Source organism: Chlorocebus sabaeus, chromosome 9 (genome assembly GCF_047675955.1).
Source record: "Chlorocebus sabaeus isolate Y175 chromosome 9, mChlSab1.0.hap1, whole genome shotgun sequence".
Classification (NCBI taxonomy): Eukaryota; Metazoa; Chordata; class Mammalia; order Primates; family Cercopithecidae; genus Chlorocebus; species Chlorocebus sabaeus.
This window is the reverse complement of record NC_132912.1, coordinates 69,921,928-69,947,856: the sequence shown is the minus strand read 5'-3', so window position 1 is coordinate 69,947,856 and position 25,929 is coordinate 69,921,928. Positions and strand designations below refer to the sequence as shown.

The 25,929-nt window shown below is 53.6% G+C and overlaps 1 protein-coding gene across 4 annotated transcripts in view; it reads left to right on the top strand.

Annotated features, from left to right (window-relative positions):
- The window catches only part of PALD1 (phosphatase domain containing paladin 1), a 109,360-nt gene that overhangs the window by 55,476 nt on the left and 27,955 nt on the right, over window positions 1-25,929 (top strand). For 3 of the 4 annotated variants that reach the window (XM_007963163.3, XM_007963162.3, XM_007963160.3), the window contains exons 2-16: window positions 10,957-11,170; window positions 13,881-13,983; window positions 14,545-14,724; window positions 15,943-16,107; window positions 17,281-17,441; window positions 17,674-17,749; window positions 18,498-18,649; window positions 19,003-19,102; window positions 19,320-19,424; window positions 22,386-22,481; window positions 22,857-22,985; window positions 23,454-23,570; window positions 23,654-23,809; window positions 24,104-24,286; window positions 25,773-25,913. In XM_007963163.3, coding sequence (XP_007961354.3) covers window positions 10,986-11,170; window positions 13,881-13,983; window positions 14,545-14,724; window positions 15,943-16,107; window positions 17,281-17,441; window positions 17,674-17,749; window positions 18,498-18,649; window positions 19,003-19,102; window positions 19,320-19,424; window positions 22,386-22,481; window positions 22,857-22,985; window positions 23,454-23,570; window positions 23,654-23,809; window positions 24,104-24,286; window positions 25,773-25,913 — 2,049 coding nt within the window. In that variant the 5' untranslated portion in view covers window positions 10,957-10,985. Of the gene's footprint in view, window positions 1-5,512; window positions 5,624-10,956; window positions 11,171-13,880; window positions 13,984-14,544; window positions 14,725-15,942; window positions 16,108-17,280; window positions 17,442-17,673; window positions 17,750-18,497; window positions 18,650-19,002; window positions 19,103-19,319; window positions 19,425-22,385; window positions 22,482-22,856; window positions 22,986-23,453; window positions 23,571-23,653; window positions 23,810-24,103; window positions 24,287-25,772; window positions 25,914-25,929 lie in introns of all 4 variants that reach the window. The other variant, XM_038009106.2, reaches the window with a different exon arrangement.

The window sequence follows — 25,929 nt, the reverse complement described above, 5'->3', positions numbered from 1 at the left end:
TGGGACCCCCAAGAGATGAAGGAGTCGGGGCCAGGAGCCTCTGCCTCCATGAAGCCTGTCACCTGGGAGGTTCATGTCTTTGACTTAGCTCAGCTGTCGCCTATTCTGTAAAATGGGGATCCTAATTCTCGGCTCCCTTGAGGGTTGTAGCAAAGACACAAAAATCCTACCAGGCTGGATGAGTGGAATTATTATCAGGGGAACATGTGCTGCAGTGGGCAGAGTGCATCTGGGCAGAGGGCCGGGGTTAAGGACATGGGGCTGGAGGAGCATGGGGTGCTTTGGGGTGGGCGGGGTGAGGGTTCTCTGGGTGAAGAGTTGTGACCTTTGTCCAACTTGGAAACTTATACAAATAACTTCACTTAACAAGAAAATGTTCCTGACCGGGCGTGGTGGCTCATGCTTGTAATCCTAGCACTCTGGGAGGCCGAGGCTGGTGGATCACGAGGTCAGGAGGTCGAGACTATCCTGGCTAACACGGTGAAACCCCATCTCTACTAAAAATACAAAAAAAAAAAAATTAGCCGGGCATGGTGGCAGGCACCTGTAGTCCCAGCTACTCAGGAGGCTGAGGCAGGAGAATGGCATGAACCCAGGAGGTGGAGCTTGCAGTGAACTGAGATCGTGCCACTGCACTGCAGCCTGGGTGACAGAGAGGGACTCTGTCTCAAAAAAAAAAAATGTTCCTAGGGTAATCATGTTCATTGTAAGATATTTAGAAGTGATGGATGAGCAAAACAGAAGAAAATTAATACCACCCTACAGCTCACTACTCAGGAATAACTTCCATTTCTGTTGAAGTAGATGGCCCCGTCTTTGGTGCCTACTTGTTGAGAACCAGCCTTGGCCCATCATCAGTAACCAGAGAGGGTGGAGAGGTAAAGTAATGGCGAGACTCTGCCCTGCCCTCTTGGATCAGATTCAAAAGGGAAGGAGATAGGCCAGTCAGGTACTAGTGGCCCAAACCTGGTGGGGGCAGAGGGTTGGAGAGAACTGGGCTGACTCGGGCTGTGCACCTGTTCTTCCAGGGGTGGAGGACTTGCCCCAGGACCCAGAGCAGAGCTGGGGCCTCCTGGTTCTTGAGGAAGGCCAGGAGCAGATGGAAACCTCCCCTGAATGGCTTCCCGGACAAAGCAGAATGAGGAGAGTGATGTGATGATCGTAGTTGTTAAGGGAGGGTGGCTGCTGTGGCCCAGCCCAGTCCAACTCTGCCCTGCTGGCTGCCTAGGTTGAGAGCCAGGGACTGCTGGCCATTCATAGATGGCACCTGGGCGAGGCCCCTAGTTCTAGTCTTGGTCCTGAAGGTTTACGTCGGTGGCAGCTGGCGGTTGCTGGGAGTTCAGTGCAGGGTCAGCCGTGGTGTAGGGGGATGAGGTGAGGGCAGCTGAGGAGTTGGAGCCCTTGCTGTGCTGTGCGTCGAGCCATCCAGGTGTTGCATACATTCACTGATTTCATCTTTGTATGGTCCAGCAGGGGAGGTACCAGTGGTCCCCGGTTTACAGTTGGGGAGACAGTTTAGGGAAATTAAGTCATGAACCCAAGATAATGTGACTAATGCATGATAGAAGTGGGGTTCAGCTGGTGTCCTCCCAGAGCCCATGATTCACAGAGCCTAAGCCCTGTGTCCCCAGCCAGGGGTCAGGGTGTGAAGAGTTGCCACTCCTGCAAGCCCTCACTTTTCTTTTTGTTCAATGGGAATGAAAACACCAACTTTCTGGGGCTTTTGCTTGCCTCTAACAGATATTTATTAAACTCTTACCTGCAACAGACACTGGGCTCAGTCCTGAGTACCCTGAGCTGAGCAAGAGGTGTCCCTCAGGGTCACAGAGCACTTAAGACTCAGAGCAGTGCCACCCAGTAGAAATCTCACAGGAGCCATGTGCAGCACTTTATTTTTATTTTTTTGAGACAGAGTCTTGTTCTGTTGCCCAGGCTGGAGTGTCGTGGTGCAATCTCAGCTCATTGCAACCTCTGCCTTCTGGGTTCAAGCGATCCTCCTGCCTCAGCCTCCCGAGTAGCTGGGACTATAGGCATGGACCACCACGCCTGGCTAATTTTTGTATTTTTACAAAAAAGGCACAGTTTTTTCATGTTGATCAGGCTGGTCTTGAGCTCCTGCCCTCAAGTGATCCACCCACCTCAGCCTCTTACAGGTGTGAGCTAGCACGCCCAGCCTTGTGTGGCACTTCAAATAGCTGCCCTCAAATACAGACGAATGAGTGAACTTTGTTGTAATAACATATATTATTTAACGCAGTATGTCAAAAGATTATCATTTTGACATGTAATCAGCATAAACTATGTTTTGGTTCTTGGTTTTTTACTTTTTGAGACAGAGTCTCACTCTTGCCCAGGCTGGAGTGCAGTAGTGTGATCACGGCTCACTGCAACCTTGACCTCCTTGGCTCAAACGATCCCCCTGTCTCAGTCTTCTGAGTTGCTGGTACTACAGGAATGCACCACCACACCTGGCCAAGTTTTTTTTCTTTCTATTTTTGTTAGAGACAGTGTTTCTCTGTTGCCCAAGCTGGTCTCGAATTCCTGGGCTCAAGCAATCCTCCTGACTCGATCTCTCAATGTGCTATTATAAACACGAGCCACTGTGCCTGGCCCCAATATACATCGTTAATGAGATATTTTACTGTTTTTTTCTGTAGCTAGTCTTCAGAATCTGGTATGTATGTTCCACTTGCAGCATGTCCTAGTGTGGGCCACCCACATTTCCAGGCCTCAGTGATCACTCATAAGGCACAGCCCACCCAGCTTCAGAGGCCAATGGGCCAGTGTCCCCCAAACGCCTAGTATCACCTTACCTTTATTGACCAGGCCCTTTTCTGAGGTCTTTACCCACAAGATATTATTTAACCTTTGCAACTACCCCATGAGGGAGGTGCTACTGTTGTTCCCATTTCACAGAAGTGGCAGCAGAGGCCCAGAGAGGTTATGGAGCCGAGGTTGCACAGCCGATGAATTACGGAGCTGAGTGGGAAGGTGTCATGAGAGGAGAACATTGTGGGACAAAGGGACGGGGGCACCTCTTGTTTTTAACAGATTTATTGAGGTAGAGTTCATACAATGAAATTCTCCCTTTTTAAGTGTTAAGTTTTTTTTTTTTTTTTTTGAGACAGAATCTTGCTCTGTTACCCAGACTGGAGTACATTGTTGCAATCTCAGCTCACTGCAGCCTCCCTCTCCTGGGTTGAAGCAATCGTCCTGCCTCAGCCTCTTGAGTAGCTGGGACTACAGGCATGTGCCACTACACCTGGCAAATTTTTGTATATTTAGTGGAGATGGGGTTTTACCATGTTGACCAGGCTGGCCTCAAACTCCTGACCTCGGGTGATCTGCTTGCCTTGGCTTTCTGAAGTGCTGGGATGACAGGCGTGAGCCACCACACCCGGCCTAAGTGTTCAGTTTGATCAGCATTGGCAAATGTATGCTGTTGTGTGGCCACCACATTCAGTATCCCCAGCAGTTCCATCCCCCAAAACGTACCCTTGTGCAGTTGAGTCCCTCTTCCACTGACCTGCTCTCTGCTCCTGCAGTTTTCATGGGGTTATACAGTGTAAGTGTCTGGGGCTTGTCATTCTAGTGCATGACCCTGATGACAAATGATCCTGAACATCTTTTTAATGTGCTTATTTGGCATCTGTATGTATCTTCAAATCTTTTGCACGTCTTCACATTTTTTAAAAATTGACTTGATATTGAGTTGTTAAGAGTCGGCACCTCTTTTTTGGGTCAGGATTAAATGAGATAATGTATGTCAAACGCATTGCAGTCAGAGATTCACCCATTGGCCCTCCTGGTGTCCCCCTCTCTGCACTCAGGGTCTCTGGTTCTCTCAGGCAGCTGTTCAAACCCCATCTCACCCCCAGTGAGTTCCCCACCCTTGCCCCCTGGCAGGCATGTGAGTCATGCGCTCTCAACCAACACACAGTGACTGACTAGCATAATTCCATACTGGCACATCTCTGTGTGTTCACAACACAGTCTTCCCCTTTGCCTCAGGCTAGAGGCAGTGCATCCCAGCCAGGGAGCCTTGGGTCTGGAGAAAGGAGCCCCGAGTCCCAATTCTGTCCTTGTGGCCACTTGCCATGTGAATGGGGGCATATCACTCTCCTGTGCCTCAGTTGCCTCATCTGTGGAAAGACAGCATTTTACTATTTTTTTTATTTTTTATTTTTTGTAAATGAGATGGGGTCTTGCTATGTTGCCCAGGCTGGTCTTGAACTCTTGGGCTCGAGCAGTCTGCCCACCTCAGCCTCCCAAAGTGCTGGGATTACAGGTGTGAGCCACTGTGCCTGGCCCCTAATATTTTAGTGCGTTCAGGCTGCTATGCCAGAATACCATGAACTGGGTAGCTTAAAAACAACGGAAATTTATGTTTCATGTTTCTAGAGGCTGAGAAGTGCAGGACTAAGGCATTGATTCAGTATCTGATGAGAGTGCACTTTTTCATTGATCTTGCCTTCTTGCTGTATCCCTCAGAAGGTGTGACAAGGCAGCTCTCTGGGGTCCCTATTATAAGGGCACTGATCCCATTCCTGAGGGTTCTGCCCTCATGAACTAATTATCCCTCCCCACCTAAAGCCCCCACCTCCTAATACCATGACCTTGGGGACTAGGATTTCTTTTTTGTGTGTGAGACAGAGTCTGGCTCTGTCGCCCAGGCTGGAGTGCAGTGACGCGATCTCAGCTCACTGCAACCTCTGCCTCCCAAATTCAAGCAATTCTCCTACCTCAGCCTCCCAAGTAGCTGGGATTACAGGTGTGTGCCACCACGTCAGGCTAATTTTTGTATTTTTAGTAGAGACAGGGTTTCGCCATGTTGGCCAGGCTGCTCTCGAACTTCTGACTTCAGGTGATCTGCCCGCCTCAGCCTCCCAAAGTGCTGGGATTATAGGGGTGAGCCACTGTGCCCAGTGTGGGGTTAGGATTTTAACATATGAGTTTTTAAGGGCAAAACATTCAGACCACAGCAGCTAGATGACCTTCAGGGATGTGGCCAGCTCTGAATCTGCTTTTTGGGGGATATAGGGCAGGGGCTGTTGAGTGGTTAGGCCTCAGCAGCGATAGGGTCCTGCAGTGACAGCTGTTTGTGGAGATTGCTATGGTCTCAGCATCTCTAAGGTGGGTCTTGGGATCGTGCCAGAGGGTCTGGGATTCCGGCGGGCAGGGAGGGCAGGAAAAAGGGACAGGGCTGGCGTGGTCGCTGGGGTCAATGGCAGATAGCCACCTTTCTGCTACAGTCTGAGAAGCCAGACTCTACTTTGGGAAAGCTACCAGTCATCTTTTTCAAGCCCACTGAGCTTGACATGCTGGGAGGTTGTGGCTGCTGCACCCTGGCAAGGACAAAGAAAGTGGGGGTTTGTGAGCTTTGGATTCAAAGTGGGGAAACCAAGATTGGAATGGTGATGGTTCATTTCCACCAGAACCGTACACAAAGCAATGGACTTCTACTCCCAAGATATTTAGGAATCAGCTCTTAAACCTATTGTCCCTACCCTAGGACCCAGAATGGGCATCTCTAGCTTCCCCTGGGCTTGAATACTGCCATTGACAAGAGGCTTACCACTCCGGCTGGTTGGGCGAGTACGTTGGAGCATCAGGCAGCTAGTGGGTGAGTTGGAGCTAATGTCCCACCTTCTGAAGCTTGAGTCCTCTTAAGGAAATGAGGTAACCTCTCTGCCAGGGACTCCACAGGTCAGTTTTTTTTCCTTTCTTTTCTTTTCTTCTTTCTTTTTCTTTTCTTTTTCTTTTTTTTGCAGTGGAATTTTGCTCTTGTCGCCCGGGCTGGAGTGCAATGGCGCGATCTCGGCTCACTGCAACCTCTGCCTTCTGGGTTCAAGCGACTCTCCTGCCTCAGCCTTCCAAGTAGCTGGGAATACAGGCGCCTGCTGGCACACCCGGCTAATTTTTGTATTTTTAGTAGAGATAGGGTTTTGCCATGTTGGCCAGGCTGGTCTCGAATTCCAGACCTTAGATGATCCGCCCGTCCCAGCCTCCCAAAGTGCTGGGATTACAGGTGTGAGCCACCGCGCCCAGCCAGTCAGTTTCTTTTCTGACTGCCATGAGAGGCAGGAGAATGGCATGTCTGTGTGCCAGACTTTCTCAAATGCCATTGGAGCTGCAGCCTGGATGATTCTGTGGCTTTTTAGCTGGATACTGAGGGCTTCCATGGGTGAGATGGGTCCTGGAGTCCCCGACCGTCTGTTGGAAGCTGTGTATCTCTCTGGGAGGCCTCGTCAGGGTGTTCCCACAGAGAATGGAGTGAATGGGGTTGGGGGTCATTCAGATCCAAGAGGGAAGGGGACAGTATGAGCTACTTTTGCTGGTAGGGTGAGGTCTAAAGAGGCAGGAAGGAAGCTGAGGGGCAGTTATCAACTGCTGCCCCTTCCCAAAGACCAGCTGTCCTCATCTGAAAATGGACACAATGAGTCCTCATCCTAATAGGGTTCTGGGGGTCCGTATGACAAAAAGCATCCAGCAAGGTGCCCGGCACTTCACGAGGGCTTTGGGATGTTAATAACAGAAGCAGATAAGGTGGAAGAGGGCCTGTGTTTGCAGTGGGGAATGTTATTCCCTTCAAGCAGGATTTCCTCTTTTTTCTTTTTTTTGAGATGGAGTCTTTCTGTTGCCCAGGCTGAAGTGCAGGGGTGCCATCTTGGCTCACTGCAATCTCCACCTCCTGGGTTCAAGCGATTCTCCTGCCTCAGCCCCCCAAGTAGCTGGGATTCCAGGAGCCCGCCACCATGCCCGGCTAATTTTATTTTTAGTAGAGACGGGGTTTCGCCATGTTGGCCAGGCTGGTCTCAAACTCAAGTGATCCGCCCGCCTCGGCCTCCCAAAGTGCTGGGATTATAGGCATGAACCAAGCCTGGCTGGTTTCCTCTTTCTTTTTTTTTTTGTGCCAAGGAACCCCAAGCAGAAGCCCATGGACTCCTTCTCAGAATGCTTTTAAATACATAAAATATGCGGGGTTACAAAGGAAATATGTTTCATTGAGAGAACTATCAAAATATTTAAACACATTGTGTTTAAACAGTAAACAAATGGTAATATTTGTCTTTAGGTATTATTGCACTAATAAGATAACCCATTAGGCAAATTAAGGTTACATTTTTCTTTTGAAGAGACTCATCAGTGACAAGGCTGCAGTGGCTCAGCTTCAGTGGGGGTGTTAAACTGGGGAGTGTCTTTGAGGGAAAGGCCTGTGCCCCGCATGGTGGACACCCAGGCCATTGTGATATTTTTGTTTCGAGGTTTCCCAAGTGTTGCAAATCCCACTTCGCAAATGTAATTGCAGCTTCTTTGTAGCTAGTTTTATAAGGCAAAGAGGCTTCTGTCTAGGATCGCTAGGGTTCTCCAAGCTTGTTGAGTTAACCTGAATCATGAGGACCCATAGTGGGAGTGGGGAGTGGTTTAAGAGTACCAGGTACACAGTTACTTGAAGCTGGCCAGGTGCATCAGCCCAGTGTCTGTGGGCAGGGGACCGGGGGCTCACGTGGTCCCTGGTGGGTCTGATAATGACTGTTGTTTAGAAGAGTGGTATCATAAGCGACATCTCCAGATCCCACTGCGATCTGATGTGAAAATGGCTGTGAGCTCCGGGGGCACTGCCTCACACTCCACTGTCCCTGCAGGGGCAGCCCTCACTCATGACAAAAGGAGAGTTAGAAGACGGGAAATAAAGGCATAAACCATTCACCAACCATGCAGGGACATCTCATCCCAACCCACTTCCCCCTGTCTTTCCCTAGCAGAGGTTTGAGCACTAGGCACCCCACCTGCACCCCCACCTTTGCTGACCCCTGTCCCTGGCAGGTGACAGCAGTGCTGTGACCACTAGGACCACTGATCTGAGGCGCCAGATCCCCCTGAAGTTGGAAGGGGCTTTCAGACCATCCCACCCTTCACTATCATTTTACAGTGGCTGTGGACACTGAGGCCCAGAGAGGGGAAGGAAGTGGCCCAAGGCCACTTGTGTGTGGCCAGCAGGAGGAAGGCCCCACGCTGGCGAGGTTCTTTCTGGCAGAGTTGAGAGAGATTTCAGGGTGAGAGCTACAGTGTGACAAGTCTGGGGTTGCCCCCCACCCCAGATATTTTGGAGGTGGGCTCGATTTTCAAAGGACATTGCCCTCCTCCCACCCCTAGCTGCCTGTTCTACCCCTGCGGCCCACAGCTGTGAACATTTGTGTCGTCTCTGGGCCACCCTTGCAGGGCACCAGCTGCAGGCTGTCATTGCCTCTGGAGCCCATGAGAGGTGATGGTGGCTGGAACTGGAGCTGGGGGCAGGCAGGGGAGGAGAGGCGGAGGTGTCAGGCCGAGCCCAGCCCTGTGGGGACGGGCCCTGATGCCCGGCCTTGGCCTGAAGCTGTGGCCAGCTGTTGCCTTCTGCAGACCCTTCTGTGTCCTGCCCATCCTCTCCCCCGGGAAAGCTGCCCTGAGCCCTTGTTCTCCAGGCTGTTCCCACATGTCTTTCTGACCCAGGCTGCTGGGAGGGGTCTGGGAAAGTTTGATGAGAGCTGTTGGGGCCTGCCAGGGCTGGTGAGGTGGAGAGAAGGTTCTGCTCTGCTGTTGGCCAGTGAGGGGGCCACTGTGGAGCTCCCTCCCCTCTCTGATCTGCCTGTTTTTCTGTTTGGAAACATAGAGGCTCATTCCCTCCACCCTTGCCAAAAAGAGAGAGAAGGGGAGGGAGAAATTAGGGTGTGGAGGACCATGGAGATGGGGCTCTTATAAACACAAGGTGTGTATGTTAATGAAGCCATCACGAGGCTCCTGGGAGTTTTCAAGGGTGACAGGCGTGGGTGGGGGTGGGGGGATCTTTCCAGACTGGAGAGGGACGGGTGCCTGTTTGAGAAGGTTCTGGGAGGGCCGATGAGTCTGGAGTTGTTCTCTCTGAGAGTCCCTGAATGGGAGGTGGCTCTAGGGTAGGCATCTGAGTGCATGGTGCAGAGGAGGCCTGGGGAGCACCCATCTGGGGACCAGAGCTCTGGTTCAGGACCTGGGGAAGAAAGGACAGTGAGCTCAGCCTTCAGACTGACATGACCCCAGCTTCATGCTGGCCCCATGACCCTACCTTCCACTTCTTGAGGTGATGCTGCTGCTTATGGGAGGCCCGGAGGGAGTGTGGATGGTTGGGAGCAGACAGTCCCTATTGATGGGGAGCAGCTTGTGCCTGATGAGGGCAGCTGGGGAGGTTGCTGTGCTCTAGGGATGCTTATTGTCCTCGTGTTTCTGCAGAGTCAAGGGGTGGCGGGCTGGCAGGGCAGCTTGCCCTGATCCCCAATCCTGGACCATCAGTGCTATGTGGGGCCAGTGGCCACTGAGCTCCCAGAAAGTTCCCTGAGCCTCTGTCCCGCCTCTCTGTCGCCCTCTGTCCCCGTGGAATTCCCAGCCCCCTCCCTCCTCTGCAGCTCTGGCTCTCAGACTCCTGAGCCACTACTCCCCCATCCCTTGACCAGCCCTTAAAAGATGTCTTAGCCATCTTTCCTAGCCATTCCTTTATTCTTTAAGTAGGTTTTAACCATATTACACAATGTTTGGAGGAGAAAAATTAGAAAATACAGATAAGCAAAAAGGAGAAAATCAAAATCATCCATAATCTCATCACTTGCAGATAACTCACGCTAGCATCCTGGTATCTGTCCCTCAGACTCATCCTGACGCCTTTTCATGAGTTAAGGTGGGGCCGTGCCCGCACTTGCTATGCAACCTGCTTTGTCCTAGATGTCTTTCCGTGTCAGCCAAGATGATTTTTTAAATGACTGTTTAACATTCTACCCTATAGATGTCTCATTATTTATTCAGCAAATCCTCTGCTGCGGGCTGCAGGTTGTTTCCAGTGTTGTGTGATTATAAACAACACCCCAGTCAACAAAGCATCGTGGTACCCACTTTGTGCACGCATCCTCAAGTATTTCCTTAGGAAGGAGACTTGCAGGAGGATTGCCGAATCCCCGAGGGTCCCCGGCATTCTTCAAGTGGAGTGGGAGCTGTGCCCGTTGAGGATATTGATGTTGATTCAGATTTTTTTATTTTTGTTTTTATTTTTTTTGAGATAGGGTCTCACTCTGTCACTTAGGCTGGAGTGAAGTGGCTGGATCTCTGTTCACTGCAACCTTTACTTCCAGGGTTCAAATGATTCTCGTGCCTCAGCCTCCTGAGTAGCTGGGATTATAGGTGTGTGCCACCATGCCTGGCTAATTTTGTATTTTTTTTTTAAATTAGAGATGGGGTTTCACCATGTTGGCCAGCCTGGTCTCAAACTCCTGGCCTCAAGTGATCTGCCTGCCTCAGCCTCCCAAAGTGCTGGGATTATAGGCATGAGCTACCACTCCCGGCCACCAATTCAGATATTGATGTTGATGTTGAGTTTGGGGCCTGGTATTTTCTTTGAACACTTGATCTGCTGAGAGCTCACCTAATCTGGACTTCCCTGGCCTTATTTTATGACATTCGTGGCTGTATGTTCTCCTGCATCCATTACCATCCAAAGCCTTCAAATCCAATTCTAACTTCCCTCTTTGCATCTATCTGCCCCTGCCTCTCTTGGTGACATTTCCTGCTTCTCCTAGCCTGGAAGCTCTGGCCTTTGTCTATACCACCTGAAACAGTCACTTTGAACTCTAGGCCCTGGCCTGCTGTGGATGATTCACCTCTTTCTGTCTCATTTTCACCAGAGGAGTGCAAACTAAAGGGGTTGGGGACTGCATCTTTATGTCTCCTACGTCCATGACTCCCCCAAAGCATCGGTAAAGGGCCGGGCATGGAGCAGGCACTCTGTGAGCATGTGATCTTCTGGGCCCCAGGGTGTAGGTGGCACGCCTCCCTCTGTCTCCAGCTGCAGAGTGAACTGCCTCCCTCTGTATGATGGAGGGCGAGAGGTGGGTCAGGTCTCCTGCTGTGCCTTTTCCCGTCCCCTCCTTCACTGCACACCCTCTTATTCCACAGGTCTGGGGTCCTGAGGCTGCCAGCAGACTATGGGTACAACGGCCAGCACAGCCCAGCAGACTGTCTCGGCAGGCACCCCCTTTGAGGGCCTCCAGGGCAGCGGCACGATGGACAGTCGGCACTCCCTCAGTGTCCACTCCTTCCAGACCACTAGCTTGCATAACAGCAAGGCCAAGTCCATCATCCCCAACAAGGTGGCCCCTGTCGTGATCACGTGAGTGGCAAGGGGAGTGTGCCCATGTCCCTGGGAGACATGGTGGGCAGGGGGACTTGCCTGGGGGTACAGTGGCATACAGCACTTAACATGTGCAGGCTGGATTCAGGTTCACAGATGATGACACTGAGGCCCAGGAAGATGAAGCAGTTCATCGGGAGTCACACTGCATGCACCTGGCAGAACCGGGTCTCTGTCATGGGTCTCTGAGCCCATGCTACTCACCACATCCACAGTGTGAGGGAATGCGGAGGAGGAGGCGTGGCTGGGGGACCCCCACTTTGAAAATAATTTTTGGCTTAACATTTTCAAAAGAAGTTTATGTAATTGATGGATGAAATTGAGATTTGTTTTTCACCGACAATAATCACAGCTCAAAACTGAGGCTAACACCAGGCTGTTGAAGGGCCTTGGGCTGAAGGAGCTGGAAGCTGCTAGTCGGCTATCCTAATGATGCCCATCAGGGCTTGTTCTGGCAGCGTGTTCTGGTGTTCTGAGATCTGGACATACTGCGTGCGACCAGAGGAAGAGGGTCATGAGGTGGGCCCTGAAACCCTGTCTGCCCTGTGGGGCTTGGAGGAAGGGGTGGGTGCTGGACAGCTGTGCTGGGGAGGACAGGAAGATGAAGGGGACATTGGATCCATCTCCTGGTGCGTTGGGAAACCTCGTACTTTCCACACCTCTGCCTACGGTGCTTCCCTCCTCTGGGTCTTCCAGGAAGCAGGAAGCAGGAGATGACTAGCTAGGAATTAAATGTGTTCCGCACATCAAAGTTTGGCAGAGACTTAGCAGATGGGACCTTCTGTGTAAGGAAACCTGAGGGTGGGAATGATAAACCCTGCCTGCCAGCTCTGGGGCCTGCCAGGAAAACTGTCATCATAATCAATTCTTGGGCTTCTGATAAGGAGAGGAAAAGGGATGTCATATAAAAGAGACTTGATATGTAGTCTCTGTACTGACAGATGACAAAGGTGGTTTGGGGCCTGAAGGTAGCATGGAGACTCGTGCCCCAGGCCTGGCTCTGCCCTTGCTTTGTTCTGTGACCTTGCAAAGTCCCTTTCCCTCTCTGGGCCTCAGTTTCCTTATTAACATAAGCAGAGATGACATTCAGAATATTTAACCAAGTGGTGTGTCTCAGAACAGTTGCTGACCAGCCGTAAAAATCCTGTACACGGCGCTGTGCTTAGGGCCTGGAGCCAGCCATGAATGTGGCCCTTTTTGAGGGTGTAGAATGTTTGAAGTGGAAGGGACCACTAGAGATCATCCAATAGAGGGGTCAGCAAACTACATCCTGCAGGCCCAACGTGGCCTGTTTTTTTCAAATGAAGTTTTATTGGAATGTTGACACTTCCTTTCACTTACATGGTATTTGTGGATGCTTAGGGCCTCAATGGCAGAATTGAGTAGTTGCAACAGGTGCTGTATGGCCCACAAATCTTCAAGTATTTACTGTGTGGCCCTTTCCAGAAAAGGAATGGCAACTCCTGATCTAATGCATTTTAGCTCAGATGTGAAAACTGGGTTTCAGGGAGGTAGACAGACTTGCTCCCTATGGGTCACGTGGTAACAAGGAGGTAGAGCTGGAGTGGGAACCCAGGCCTCTTCTAGTGCTCCTCTGCCCCACCCATTCCACCCCCTGCCTTTCCAAAAGGCACTTCCTTTGTCAAGAGGACCTAACATCAGATCATGAACTCTGGGAGGCCCTGTCATATTCATTGTTATCATCAGCAAGGGAGCTGTTGTGTCTTGAGGGCACAGTAAATCTTGCTTGAGTGGTTGGGACTTTTGCCTGGTTTAGCATCTGCAGAAATCTTGATTTTTATCTGTGGGTTTTGTTTGAAATAGCCCTGTGTGGAGGTAGAACTACAATTATATTAATAAAAGCTTTCTGTGCCCCCAGGCACTGGGCTAAGCGCTTACAATCATTAGCACATTTAATTCTCAGGACAGTCTTGGGAGTAGGAATTCCTGGAAACGGAGCTCCTTGTCCAAAGCTATAGAGTTACCAAGTGGTGGGTGGAGTTGGGCTTCACGCCCCAAGCCTGCATTCTAAACCACCTCGCTGTGTGTGGAGTTAGCAGTGTAGGGATTGTCCCTCCAACACAATCTGATGGAGGGACCATCCAGTTACGTTGTCTTCTTCCAGGTACAGGCTAGGCCGCTGTCAAAGTAACCCAGATAGGATGCCTTCCTCAGGACAGAAGCTCATCTGTTACATGCAAGTCCAGGAAGATGTCCAGGCTGGGATGGCTGCTCTGTGATCATCCAGGCCCCTTCTCCCTCATTGCTCCAACATCCTCAACATGTGGCTTTCTCTTATGATCTAAGATGTTCTACCTCTGCCATCACTTCTGGGTTTTAGCCAGGAAGAAGGGGAGAAGACAAAATAGAAGGCACCTCTTCTTTTTGGGAATGGCTTGGAATTTGCACACTTTTCCTCACATCTCATTGGCCAGAACTCAATCATGTGACCACAATGAGTTGCAAGGGAGGCTGGGAAATGTAGTCTTCAGCTGGGTGGCTCAGTCCCCAGTCACAGCCCTGGGGCTCTCTTGTTGAGGAAGAAGGGAAGAGTGGATATTGAGGGACAGTAGGCAGTCTCTGCCACAAATCGTAGCCACAGGGGTTTCCCTGCCGTCGGCTCTGTGAGGGTGGAGCTGGCGTTGACCATGGAGGTTCCTTGACTTAGTTTCCATTCTGCCCCCAACAGGTACAACTGCAAGGAGGAGTTCCAGATCCATGACGAACTGCTCAAGGCTCATTACACACTAGGCCGGCTCTCGGACGCCACCCCTGAGCACTACCTGGTGCAGGTGAGCTCAGGCGTTACCATGCCAGCCCACCCACCACCTCCCACCCCTATCTCTCATGAGTTCCCTCCCTCACCTCCCTCTGGCTCTCCCCCACTTTCCCCATCTCTCTGCCCATCTTCAGAACTGGCAGGGCCCTAGGATGGAGCTAACACTGTGGTCCTCTGGTTGATTCCTGGTTTCCCAGCTCTGCCTTCCTACAAAAGCCCCTTTCAGGGGACCTCCTACCCTAGAGCCAGCTTTGCCCCTGGAGAGCGTCTCCCTGCTCTTTCCTCCAGGCCTGGCTTAGATGTCACCTCCCACATGAAGGAAGCCCTCTCTGCTGTCCCCTCTGGAGGAGTTATCTTTCCTTTTCCTGTACTTTATGACACCCTTCCCCAGATCTCAGAGAGTTATATATTGTGTCTACGTTTTCCATGAACTGCAGGCAACTTGAGGGCAGGATCATGTTCTTCTTGCCCCTATTTCCCCCCTCCCTGTCCCCTGGAGCCCAGAACAGAGCTCCATCTGCAGAAAATACCCCTGAGCCATCTGAGTGACCTTCCTGTGGCTCTCCCCTGCCAGGGTCGCTACTTTCTGGTGCGAGATGTCACTGAGAAGATGGACATGCTGGGCACCGTGGGAAGCTGTGGGGCCCCCAACTTCCGGCAGGTGCAGGGTGGACTCGCTGTATTCGGCATGGGACAGCCCAGCCTCTCAGGGTTCAGGCGGGTCCTCCAGAAACTCCAGAAGGACGGACATAGGGTAAGCATGGCACTTTCCAGGCAGAAGCCAGGCCCCCAAAGCCAGGGTGAGGGGCACCTTAGAGGGGCAGCTTTAGAGGTGCTGGAGGGGCCTGCTGCATGCTGGGGAGGTAGGGTGGTGGCCTAGACCAGGCCCTGCCTGCCAGGACAGTCACTGCGGTTGGTCTGGTTCGGAAATTCTAGTAGATGTTGATTGCACATCCTGAGTGGGTGGCGGGGCACAAGGTCAGAAGCCTTCATAGACCCTACTTGGGAGTCTCGGGGGAAGTAGGGAGCATGACCGGGTGACAGGAGGAGTCAGCTCATAATTTGACAGCTTGCTGAATGGTGATCACCGCTAACACTTAAATCCTGATGTTAGTCCTGTGATGGAGTGGCAGTTTGTCTCCCATTTTGCAGAGGAGGAAACAGGCTCAGAGAGCCTCAGTGACTTGCTCCAGGTCACACAGCTCATGAGTGGTACCCCAAGACTCAAACCCGGGCAGCTGAACTCCCAAGTGCCTGCTTTCAAGGACTGTTCTTACCTGCTGGATGTCAAGGCAGGGTTTTGCGTGTCCCTAGGACACAGGCTGAGGCTCTGCTGCGATTGTAGGTTTCTTGGGTGCAGCTGCATCTGAATTGACCCTGGGGTGAAGGTGGAAAGGCTTTGAGTGAGACAGAATGGGTTGGGAGTGTGGGCTGTGCACAGGTCCCATCTTCCTATCTTGATGATAAGTTCCTCATGGGGACCGTCTGCCCACACATTTCCCTCTGCCTGTATGGTGCTCAGTGAATGAATGATTGCATGGTCATGGGGCATTCTCTTCTTCAGCTGATATTCATCAAGCACCTGATTTATCCAGGACATCATGCTAGGAATTATGGGTACATGTAAATGACCAGGACATGATTTTGCTTACGAGGAACTTGTGGTCCATCAAGGGGGAAAAGATGCATTCATTGATAATACAAAGCAGGAATTAATGCCAGGAGATTCAGATGAAGGACTCTTGGCCCTGACAGAAGGGAGGAGTCACTGCTGACCGGGAGGGTCACGATGAGGTGGCATTTGGACTGAGCTTTGCTTCTTGGGTAGAATTCAGGTTGCAGGGGTGGCGTGGGGTGCAGGGCCCTTGAGGATGAAGGAACAGCTTGGGCAGAGGCCCTGTGGTGGGGCAGTGGTGTGGGTGTCTGTGCGGGATTGTGGTGATGGCTTCCTTCCCCGTCGGGCTCCTGGCAGGAGTGTGTCATCTTCTGTGTGCGGGAGGAACCTGTGCTGTTCCTGCGTGCAGATGAGGACTTCGTGTCCTACACACCTCGAGACAAGCAGAACCTTCATGAGAACCTCCAGGGCCTTGGACCTGGGGTCCGGGTAGAGAGCCTGGAGCTGGCCATCCGGAAAGAGGTGAGGACCAGTGCGGTGTGTGGGAGACCCCAGCCCACAGCCCAGCTTTGCAGATGCTCTTTCTGGGGCCAGGCCACCTGCTCTTACTGGCCCATGTTCCCCCACTGTTGTGCCCTGCTTGGGTGAGTGGCTGGCTGCAAGGCTGGCTTACAGGCAGCCAGAGGAAGGACTTCCTATTCTAGCTCTCTTTGCCTCTGCCCCTTTCCCACCCTGCTTTTCTCCTTGATGCTCAACGTCTTTATTTAGAAAGGGTTCTGGTGGGCCGGGTGCATTGGCTCATGCCTGTAATTCCAGCACTTTGGGAAGCCGAGAAGGGCAGATCACCTGAGGTCAGGAGTTCAAGACCAGCCTGACCAACATGGTGAAACCCCATCTCTACTAAAAATACAAACAATTAGCTGGGCGTGGTGGCACATGCCTGTAATCCCAGCTACTCGGGAGGCTGAGGCAGGAGAATTGCTTGAACCCGGTAGGTGGAGGTTGCAGTGAGCTCTGAGATCACACTACTACACTCCAACCTGGGCTGTAGAGTGAAACTATCTAAAAAAAAAGCCGGGGGGGGGGGGTTCTGGGCGAGTGAAAAGAGCACTAGACCAGAAGGACCAAGGCTGCAGTTCAACTCTTTGAGAGCCACGAGGCTCTGAGTCAATTCCCTCGGTGGGTCTGTGGGCCTGTTTCAAGATCCTCTGTCCTCCTCCTTTTCTGTAATTGTGGAGGCCTCTGAGACAGCTGACACACTGAGAAGGTGTGTAAATAGAGTGTGGGGTCCCGGTGCCCCCAGAAATTTCATGGGAGGAACCAAGGCTGTGCCGGCACCCAGCTCTCTCCCTCTCCCATCCCCTCCAGGCCTCCTGTGTGCTCTGCTCCCCTCAGCTCCAGCTCTCAGCTGACCACACCTCCCCCATCCTGGCACTGGTGGCTTTGTGAATTCCTGCACCCACTGGGCAGAGCCCTCCTGCCTGGCCACTGTGTGGGCACCCCGATTCCTTCAGAGCTCCCAGGAAGGGCATAGAGAGCACCTCTGGCCATGCAGTTCCCTCGGGGCGGGGGGCGGGAGCAGAAGCCTGCCTGTGGCCTCTGCATGACCTGGTCACTCCAGAGCTCTCAGCCAGGACACTCAGGGAGGGACCTGAAGTTCAGACATGGCCCTCTCACCCCCACACCTCCCTCTAGATCCACGACTTTGCCCAGCTGAGTGAGAACACATACCATGTGTACCACAACATCGAGGACCTGCGGGGGGAGCCCCACGCTGTGGCCATCTGTGGTGAGGACGACGTGCATGTGACAGAGGAGGTGTACAAGCGACCCCTCTTCCTGCAGCCCACCTACAGGTACCACGGGGCCGCCCTCAGCCCTGGCCCCATGTGCTGGCCATGGGTGCTGCAGGTCCTGCTCTCCAGCTGCAGCCTCAGTTTCACCATCTGCAGGTTGGGCCGAGTGCCCCCCACCCATGTCTCCCACGGTGTCTCCCACACTGTTTCCAAACAGTGCCTGGGAATAGGGAGTGAGAGGGATTCCCAGAGTGGGTGTCTGCCCAATGGGCTGCTCTCCCTCACCTGGCAGGTACCACCGCCTGCCTCTGCCCGAGCAAGGGAGTCCCCTGGAGGCCCAGTTGGACGCCTTTGTCAGTGTTCTCCGGGTAAGTGGGGCGGGCACGGGGGAGGAGTCTTGAGAGTCGTCCCCACGGAGGTGCCCTTGTTCTGTAGTGTGTGTGTGAGCACATCAGGGTGGACGTATGGTGGTGTCTGTCTCCGTGTATATGTCTGTGTGTGTCAGCGCCTTTGTGTGTGTCTCTGGGGAGTGTGTGTACATGTCTAAATGTCTTTGTATCTGTGTGTTCCTGTCTGTGTGTGTCTGTGTGTGTGTACCTGTGTGTAGGTGTGTGCTTGTGCAGTCTCTTACGACAGAGCCCATCACTGACCACTGGCCTAGCTGCTGGCCGTGACTGGGCTGCCAACTTGCTTTGTGGTCCCAGACTAATCGCCTCACCTCTCTAGATCTCAGTTCCTCATTTCTTTAGTGGAGCTAACAACTCTTGCCCTATAGACTCTTCAACTGACATTTCCTGAGTCCTGGCAGAGTTTCTGTCTAGCCCCCTTCAGGACGTTATCTTATTTCACTGGCATCTCACAGGAGGTGTTAATACTGGCCTGATGCCCTCGGAGTTGCTCTCACTTCCAGTTCTTTGAGCTCCTCCAAGGCCTGGGGAGGGAGCAGGCGGAGCTGATGAGGCTGTGGCTTTGGCAGAAGAGGCCGGGACACCTACTGGAGCCCACTTTGTTGCAGACAGTGGGGCAGGGTGGGCTGATGGCATGCTTTCCCCTGCTCAGGCCTCAGCCCAGGACTTCCTGGCCTCACTGGGGCCTGATCCTCATGGTCTTTCTCAGGAGACCCCCAGCCTGCTGCAGCTCTGCAATGCCCACGGGCCTCCCCCAGCCCTCGTCTTCAGCTGCCAGATGGGCGTGGGTAGGACCAACCTGGGCATGGTGCTGGGCACCCTCATCCTGCTTCACCGCAGTGGGATCACCTCCCAGCCAGAGTGAGTGGCCCAGGACCCAGTGTCCTGAAGGGCTGTGGGGCCGAGGAGGGGACAGGCTGCCCCACAATGTGGGGACATGTCTAGGAGCCCAGAGCCAGAGCTAGAAATTTGGCGTATGGGGTTCATTTCCTGGTTTGCCATAAGACTTGCTGGGAGACCTAGAGAAAGTCACCTGACCTTTCTGGGCCTCAGTTTCCCTAGTTGGGGAAATGTCCCCTGCTTCCCACAACGTGATTCAGAAGGAACCTGTAGTCTGGTGTCCCCCAGCGGTCATATGAGCGGAGACAGCAGGCAGGTGGCTGTGTGAGACCTTTGGAAGAGCCCTGCTAATGTACTGACCCCTGCCTCGACAGGGCTGCCCCCACACAGGCCAAGCCCCTGCCCATGGAGCAGTTCCAGCTGATCCAGAGCTTTCTCCGAATGGTGTCCCAGGGAAGGAGGATGGTGGAGGAGGTGAGCTAGGGACGGCAAGGGGCTGGGGCAGAGCTGGTGGAGGGGACGGTCACTCCTCTCACTGGTCGGGGCTCTCTTCCTCCCCGATACCCTCCCCCACCTCTCTGCCAATCTTTTTCTTTCCCCCTCTTTTCTCTTTTCTCCTGCCATTCTGCCTTGACCCTGCTCCCCACCCCACCCCCACCTCCCTCTTCCTTGCCCTGGTCCCTGGCACCAGGTGGACAGAGCCATCACTGCCTGTGCCGAGTTGCATGACCTGAAAGAAGTGGTCTTGGAAAACCAGAAGAAGTTAGAAGGTATCCGACCGGAGAGCCCAGCCCAGGTGAGGCATGGAAGGATGTGCGAGCACCCTGCTTCCCTGTGAGCCCCGCAGCCTGATTTCATTAGGCATGTTGACTGGCTTCTTTCAGACTGACTTTTTCTGGCTGCTGTATCTCCCATGAGAAGAGCAGTTTTCAGAGGAAGGGGAGATAGGGCGGCTGGGCCTGCAGGAAGGACAAGGAAGAGGGGAAGTTTATTTTCCCTGACCAGGTCCCTTCAGCTGCAGAATAAACAGGACGGAGGAAGGGGCTGCTGGCCAGGGCTGCAGGGGCCCCTGGACTCAGATACTCCCCAGGCCACTCATGGCCTCCCACTAGTAAAACTCCTGGTGTTTCTTTGGGAAGACTGGGGTTTGGTCCAGCTGGCTGCTTCTGAAAGACTTATGGGCTCTAGGATGTCTCAGCAGACCCTGTCCCCATGCCTTAGCGAAAGGAGGTGGGCTTGATAGTGTTTGTATCATACAGCGCATGGAAAGAATCTAAAAGCCACAGAGGTGGCTGCTGCTTCTTTCTTGTTTCTTCGTCTCTTCCTCCTCCTCTCCCTTCCTTCTCCCCCCTCCTCCTCCCCCTCCTCCTCCTCCTTCCTTCTCCCTCCTCCTTCCTCCTCCTCTTCCTCCTTCCTCCTCCTTCTCTTCCTTCCTCCTTCCTTCTCCTTCTTCCTCTTTCTCCTTCTCCCTCTTTCTCCTTCTCCTTTTCCTCCTCCTCCTCCTTCTCCTCTTCCTCCTCCCTCCCTCTTCCCTGCCTTCTCCTCCTCCTCCTCCTTATCCTTGCTTCTCTTTTTTCTTCTCCTCCTCCTCTTCTCCTCTCCCTCCTTCCTCTCTCCTCCCTCCCTTCTTCTCCTCCTCCTTCTGCTTTCTCCTTCAGTAGGGTCTCGCTCTGTCGTCCAGGCTGGAGCACAGTGGTGCAGTCATAGCTCACTGCAACCTCAAACTCCTAGGGTCAAGGGATTCCTCTACCTCAACCTTCTGAGTACCTGGGACTATAGGTGCATGTCACCACACCTTACTTTTTTAGAGATGGGGTCTTGCTATGTTGCCCAGGCTGGTCTTCAACTCCTGGCCTCAAGCAATCCTCCCGCCTTGGCCTCCCAAAACACTGGGTCTTTTTCTTTTTAAAAATATTTTTTAAAGGCCAGGGACAGTGGCTCACACCTGTAATCCCAGCACTTTGGGAGGCTGAGGCAGATGGATCACTTGAAGTCAGGAGTTCGAGACCAGACTGGCCAACATGGTGAAATCCTGTCTCCACAAAAAGTACAGAAATTAGCTGGGTGTGGTGGCACCCATAGTACCAACTACCAGGGAGCTGGTGTTTGCCCAGCAGTACCAGCTATCAGGGAGGCTGAGGCAGGAGGATCCCGTGAGCCCAGGAGTTCGAGGTGCAGTGGGCTATGATTGCGCCACTGCACTCTAGGCTGAGCAACAGAGCAAGACCCTGTCTCAAAAAACAAAACAAAACAAAACAAACCCAAACCAAAAAAAAATCCCCTACAGTACTTAGAGCCTGCCAGAGTCCCTGGAATGTCACCCCTGCTGTGATTTACTAAACAGTCCCCCTCTTCTTGGACAATTGAGTTGCTCCAGTTCCCCATCAGTGTAAATACTTCTTTGTTGAGCAGCTTCATGAAAATGAAGGCTGTTGTGTGTTTAGGATTCTTTCTCCCCTTAGTCTAGATTAGGCATCAGCAAACTACGGCTCTTAGACCAAATCTAGTCTGCCGCCTGCCTTTGTAAATGTGTTACTGGAACACAGTCTTGCTGTTCTCTTCTGTACTGGCCCACGACTGCTCTTATGCTAGGATGACAGAGTTCAGTAGCTGCAGCAGGGACCCTGAAGCCTGAAAGTCTAGAGTATTTACCGTCTGGCCCTTTGTGGAAAAAGTTTGCTGACCCCTGGTGGAGATTCCCAAAGATGGGATTAAATTTCACCAAAGGGCGTGGCCCTTCTTAGGGCCTCTCTGAATCTCACTTGCCCTCCAAAGGGTATTGACCCAGCAGGAGAACCTGGAGATCCGAGGGCCCTTGGGGCTCTCTCAGACAACCCACCATGCAGAGGAAGCTGGGCCGGAGTCAGGAGACGGGGAATCTAGCTCTGTTTGCTGTCAGCTGTGTGGCTTTCAGGAAGTCACCTCATTTGTCTGACTCTCCGTTTCCCTCTGTAAATTAGGAGTAATGAGGATGGCTCCCCTGGAGCGCTGCTGTGAGGGTCTTTGTATTTGTATTTCTTGTGGAGAGACTCCAGTTCTTCTTTTCTTTTTTTTTTTTTTTTCATTTGTTTTTTTGAGACAGGGTCTCGCTTTGTCATCTGGGCTGGCGTGCAACGGTGAGATCATAGCTCACTGGTGACTCAACCTCCCAGGTTCAAGCGATTCTCCCACCTCAGCCTCATGAGTGCCTGGGACTACAGGCATGTGCCACCATGCCTGGCTGATTTTTGTATTTTTTATAGAGATGGGGTTTTGCCATGTTGCCCAGCTTGTTTTGAACTCCTGGGCTGAAGCAATCTGGCTGCCTCAGCCTCCCAAAGTGCTGGGACTACAGGCGTGAGCCCCTCCAGGTTCCAGTTCTTAAGGGAGGGCCTCTGGCTCGGGGAAGGGTGTTCACACACTTGTCTTCCTCAACACAGAGGGGGCACAACCCTGACCTGTTGGGTGTCACTGGAGCTAAGTGAGGGAGCCCCTGCCTGTTTCGGGGCTGGGAGCCTGCTTGGGGAGACCAACCCTGCACCCAGAACCACAGTTCCTGGTGTGGTCACCCACATATCTCCCCGGACCGCAGATAACCACAGCAACTGGGATAGGGTGAGACACTTAGAAGAACTTCCAGCCTGGCAGAACTGTGTCATGAAGGGAGGGGAAGACTGTCTTCTGGAGAGTTCCAAGGCTTAACTCCTGCCCTTGCAGGGATGGGGACAGGGACAAGATGGGGACAGGCCCTTCCTTAACACCCTGTCCTCCCTCTCAGGGAAGCGGCAGCCGACACAGCATCTGGCAGAGGGCGCTGCGGAGCCTGGAGCGGTACTTCTACCTGATCCTGTTTAACTACTACCTTCATGAGCAGGTGGGGCCCGGGAGGAGCAGACCCATGTCCCCTCCTCCTGGGCCTCTTCCAGCCTCCCCAGTGCAGTGGCTGACTTGCTGTGGAGGGAGACCCGCCACAAGGAACTGGGGAGGGAAGGGAAACCAGGAGAGACCCAGATTCAGGAGTAGTCCCTGAGCAGCTGGGCACAGGGAGGCCCCACCTCTCTCCCCTGGGCCCTCGTTTCTGTCCTTAGCCAGGACACCAGATGTCCAGGTCTTCTCTCAGCCACTCCCTTGTCCCTGCTCTGGGCCATGTTGGCTATCTCCTGGGGCTTCCCCTGCCATGGTGTGGGCAGGGAGATTTCAGGATGGCCCTGTGCCCCTGAATTCCTCGTCTCTCTGCCTCGGGCTGCAGTACCCGCTGGCCTTTGCCCTCAGTTTCAGCCGCTGGCTGTGTGCCCACCCTGAGCTGTACCGCCTGCCCGTGACGCTGAGCTCAGTAGGCCCTGTGGCTCCGAGGGACCTCATTGCTGAGGGCTCCCTGGTGAGTGTGACTGGAAGTCGGGGAAGTGGGCATGGCTGTGTACTGGCCCTGGCCCCTGAACACTGGATTCCTGTGGGGTTGGGGTAAGCATTGCACTCGCGGGTGAACAAGAGAGGCTGTGGGTGTTGGGATCCTCTTGTGAGCAGAATGGGGTCATGCTCAGGCCCCAGCAAGTATTTGCAACTTTGGCCGCTGTTCTGGTACCTTCTCCTCAGTCTCAAACCCAAGAGCTCTGGGCAGGGTTCTAGGATCTTTGCCTCCAGCTTCTTGTCTTTGAGCCTCAGCTTCCTGGTCTGGAGAGTGAGCACCATTGCTCTTCTTGCCAGGGCTGGGGGGAAGCTCCAAGTGCTTTGTAAACTGTGAAGCTCCGGTTCCACCCCACCCGCTGCCTGCCTTGGGCCAGGTCCTGACCCTTGCTGCGGCTGCAGTCGGCTGCTGTGGGTCCCAGGCTCGGTGCTCTCCCCACAGCGGGAGGACGATCTGGTCTCCCCGGACGCACTCAGCACTGTCAGAGAGATGGATGTGGCCAACTTCCGGCGGGTGCCCCGCATGCCCATCTACGGCACAGCCCAGCCCAGCGCCAAGGTGACCTCTCCTTGGGGCCTGGGTCCCCCAGTGGGGTTGAGGAGGGAGGGCTGAGGGCTCACTGCCGGCCCTCCCGTGCCCAGGCCCTGGGGAGCATCCTGGCCTACCTGACGGACGCCAAGAGGAGGCTGCGGAAGGTTGTCTGGGTGAGCCTAAGGGAGGAGGCCGTGTTGGAGTGTGACGGGCACACCCACAGCCTGCGGCGGCCTGGGCCCCCTGTGACTCCTGACCAGCTGGAGGTGAGGCCCCCTGCCCTCTAGGCACCCCTTCCTCCGAGGCTTCTGGGGAGTGGCCTGGGAGGGTCTTCAGAAGGCCCCACGCTCCTGCATACAGATGGAGAATCTGAGGCCCCGGGAGGAGCAGTGTCAGGGAGTGGCCAACTCAGGATTCCCACTAAAGTGCTCTGGTAACCTGCCTGGCTTTGGGGGTGGTTGTGACCCCTGAGGCTTGGAAGGTCAGGGATGGGACTGGAAGCCAGGGCCAGCCTAGAGCCTGCGCCAGTGGCCTGTGTCCTCCCTCCTGCCCTTCTCCAGACCCTGGAGGCCCAGCTGAAGGCCCATCTAAGCGAGCCTTCCCCGGGCAAGGAGGGTCCCCCGACCCACAGGTTCCAGACCTGGCTCACCACGCAGGAGGTCTTCAGCCAGCACCGCAGGACCTGCCCCGGCCTCACCTACCACCGCATCCCCATGCCGGACTTCTGTGCTCCCCGAGAGGAGGTGAGGGTGATGCTCAGGCTGAGGCCTCTGGGGAAGGACGGGAGGCCTCCCTGCCTCCCCTCTGGCCTGGGCTCTGGGAGAATGAAACGGTCCCAGCTTCTCTATGGGGCCCAGGGATGGTCTCCTGGGGTTTTTCCGATTTGGCCCAAGTGGTTTATTCACATCCCTTCCAAGCTTTGTGTGTGTGTGTACCTGTGTTTATTATGTGTTGTAGGGTGTGTGTGTGTGTATTGTGTTACACGTGTGTGTGATAGGTGTGTGTTAGCGGGGTGTGTATTCTGTTACATGTGTGCATATGTGTTATAAGGTGTGTGTACATGTGTTTATTATGTGTTGTAGGGTGTGTGTGTGTATTGTGTTACGTGTGTCTGTGTTATAGGTGTGTGTGTGTTAGCGGGGTGTGTATTCTGTTACGTGTGTGTATGTGTTATAAGGTGTGTGTACATGTGTTATGTGTTGTAGGGTGTGTGTGTGTGTATTGTGTTATGGGTGTATGTGTTATAGGTGTGTGTGTTATCAGGATGTGTGTGTATTCTGTTACAGATGTGTGTGTGTATTTGTTATAAAGGGTGTGTGTATGTGTGTTGAGGGTGAGCATGTCCATGGTGTCCGTGGTGTGTGTGTCTCAGTTGGGGACTGTGTATGGAGTGTGTGGGTGGCGTGTGGAGTGTGGCTGTGTGTGTGCATGTGTTTTTATGGAGTTTGTGATGTTTCCCTTGTCTGTGTTGGGGGCTGTGTGTGGAAAACCATCTTTAGGGGAGTGGTGTGGTGTGTGTGGTAGGGTTTGTGGAGGGATCGTTAGGAATGCTTGTGTGTGGCATCTGTAGGTCTGTGACCGTGGGTGTCTCTATAGTGTGTTTACGGGACGTGGATCCCTGTGTGGCATTGTGTGTCTGGCGTGTGTTGTGATGCGTGTGTTGTAGGTGGGTCGCTGTGTGCTGTGTGTTTCTGGCAATGCGGTCCGGTTCCTGCCTGAGCCCCTCCTGGCGCATCTCTCCGCGGCTCTCACTGCCTGCGGTCTGCTGCCCCCCGGTGGCTGTGTGCTGCCAGGCTTCTCTGAGGTCAGGCCCCCACCCTCATCGTGGGACCAGGGTTGGGTCCAGCTCAGGTGGGTGGCAGGGCCAGTGGTCCATGTGCAGCCCAGGGGCGCAGTACACAGGGGTGGCATACAGGTGCATGTCCTGCGTGGTGGAGGGTGGGCACCTTGAGCCCCAGGTGCATACTGTGTTGGCTGACACGTCCTGTCCGGGTGCTTGGTGTGAGGGTGGTTATAGCTGCACAGGTGCAGCTGTTGACACGCATGTAGTCTCATGCACTCCGGTGAGTTTTGTTTGTGTGTGCAAGCTTGGGGGCCTGACAGTTTCTGGCCCGAGGATAGTGGCTGGGACTGCCATGTGTATGGGGCTGCCATGTGGACGGTGGGCCCTGTTGGGGTCTGTGCATCCAGGAGGCACCCACTGACCCAGGCCTTGCTCTCCCCACCCAGGACTTTGACCAGCTGCTGGAGACCCTGCGGGCCTCCCTCTCCAAGGACCCAGGCACTGGCTTCGTATTCAGCTGCCTCAGTGGCCAGGGCCGTACCACGACTGCGATGGTGGTGGCTGTCCTGGCCTTCTGGCACATCCAGGTACGTGTGGCCTCTC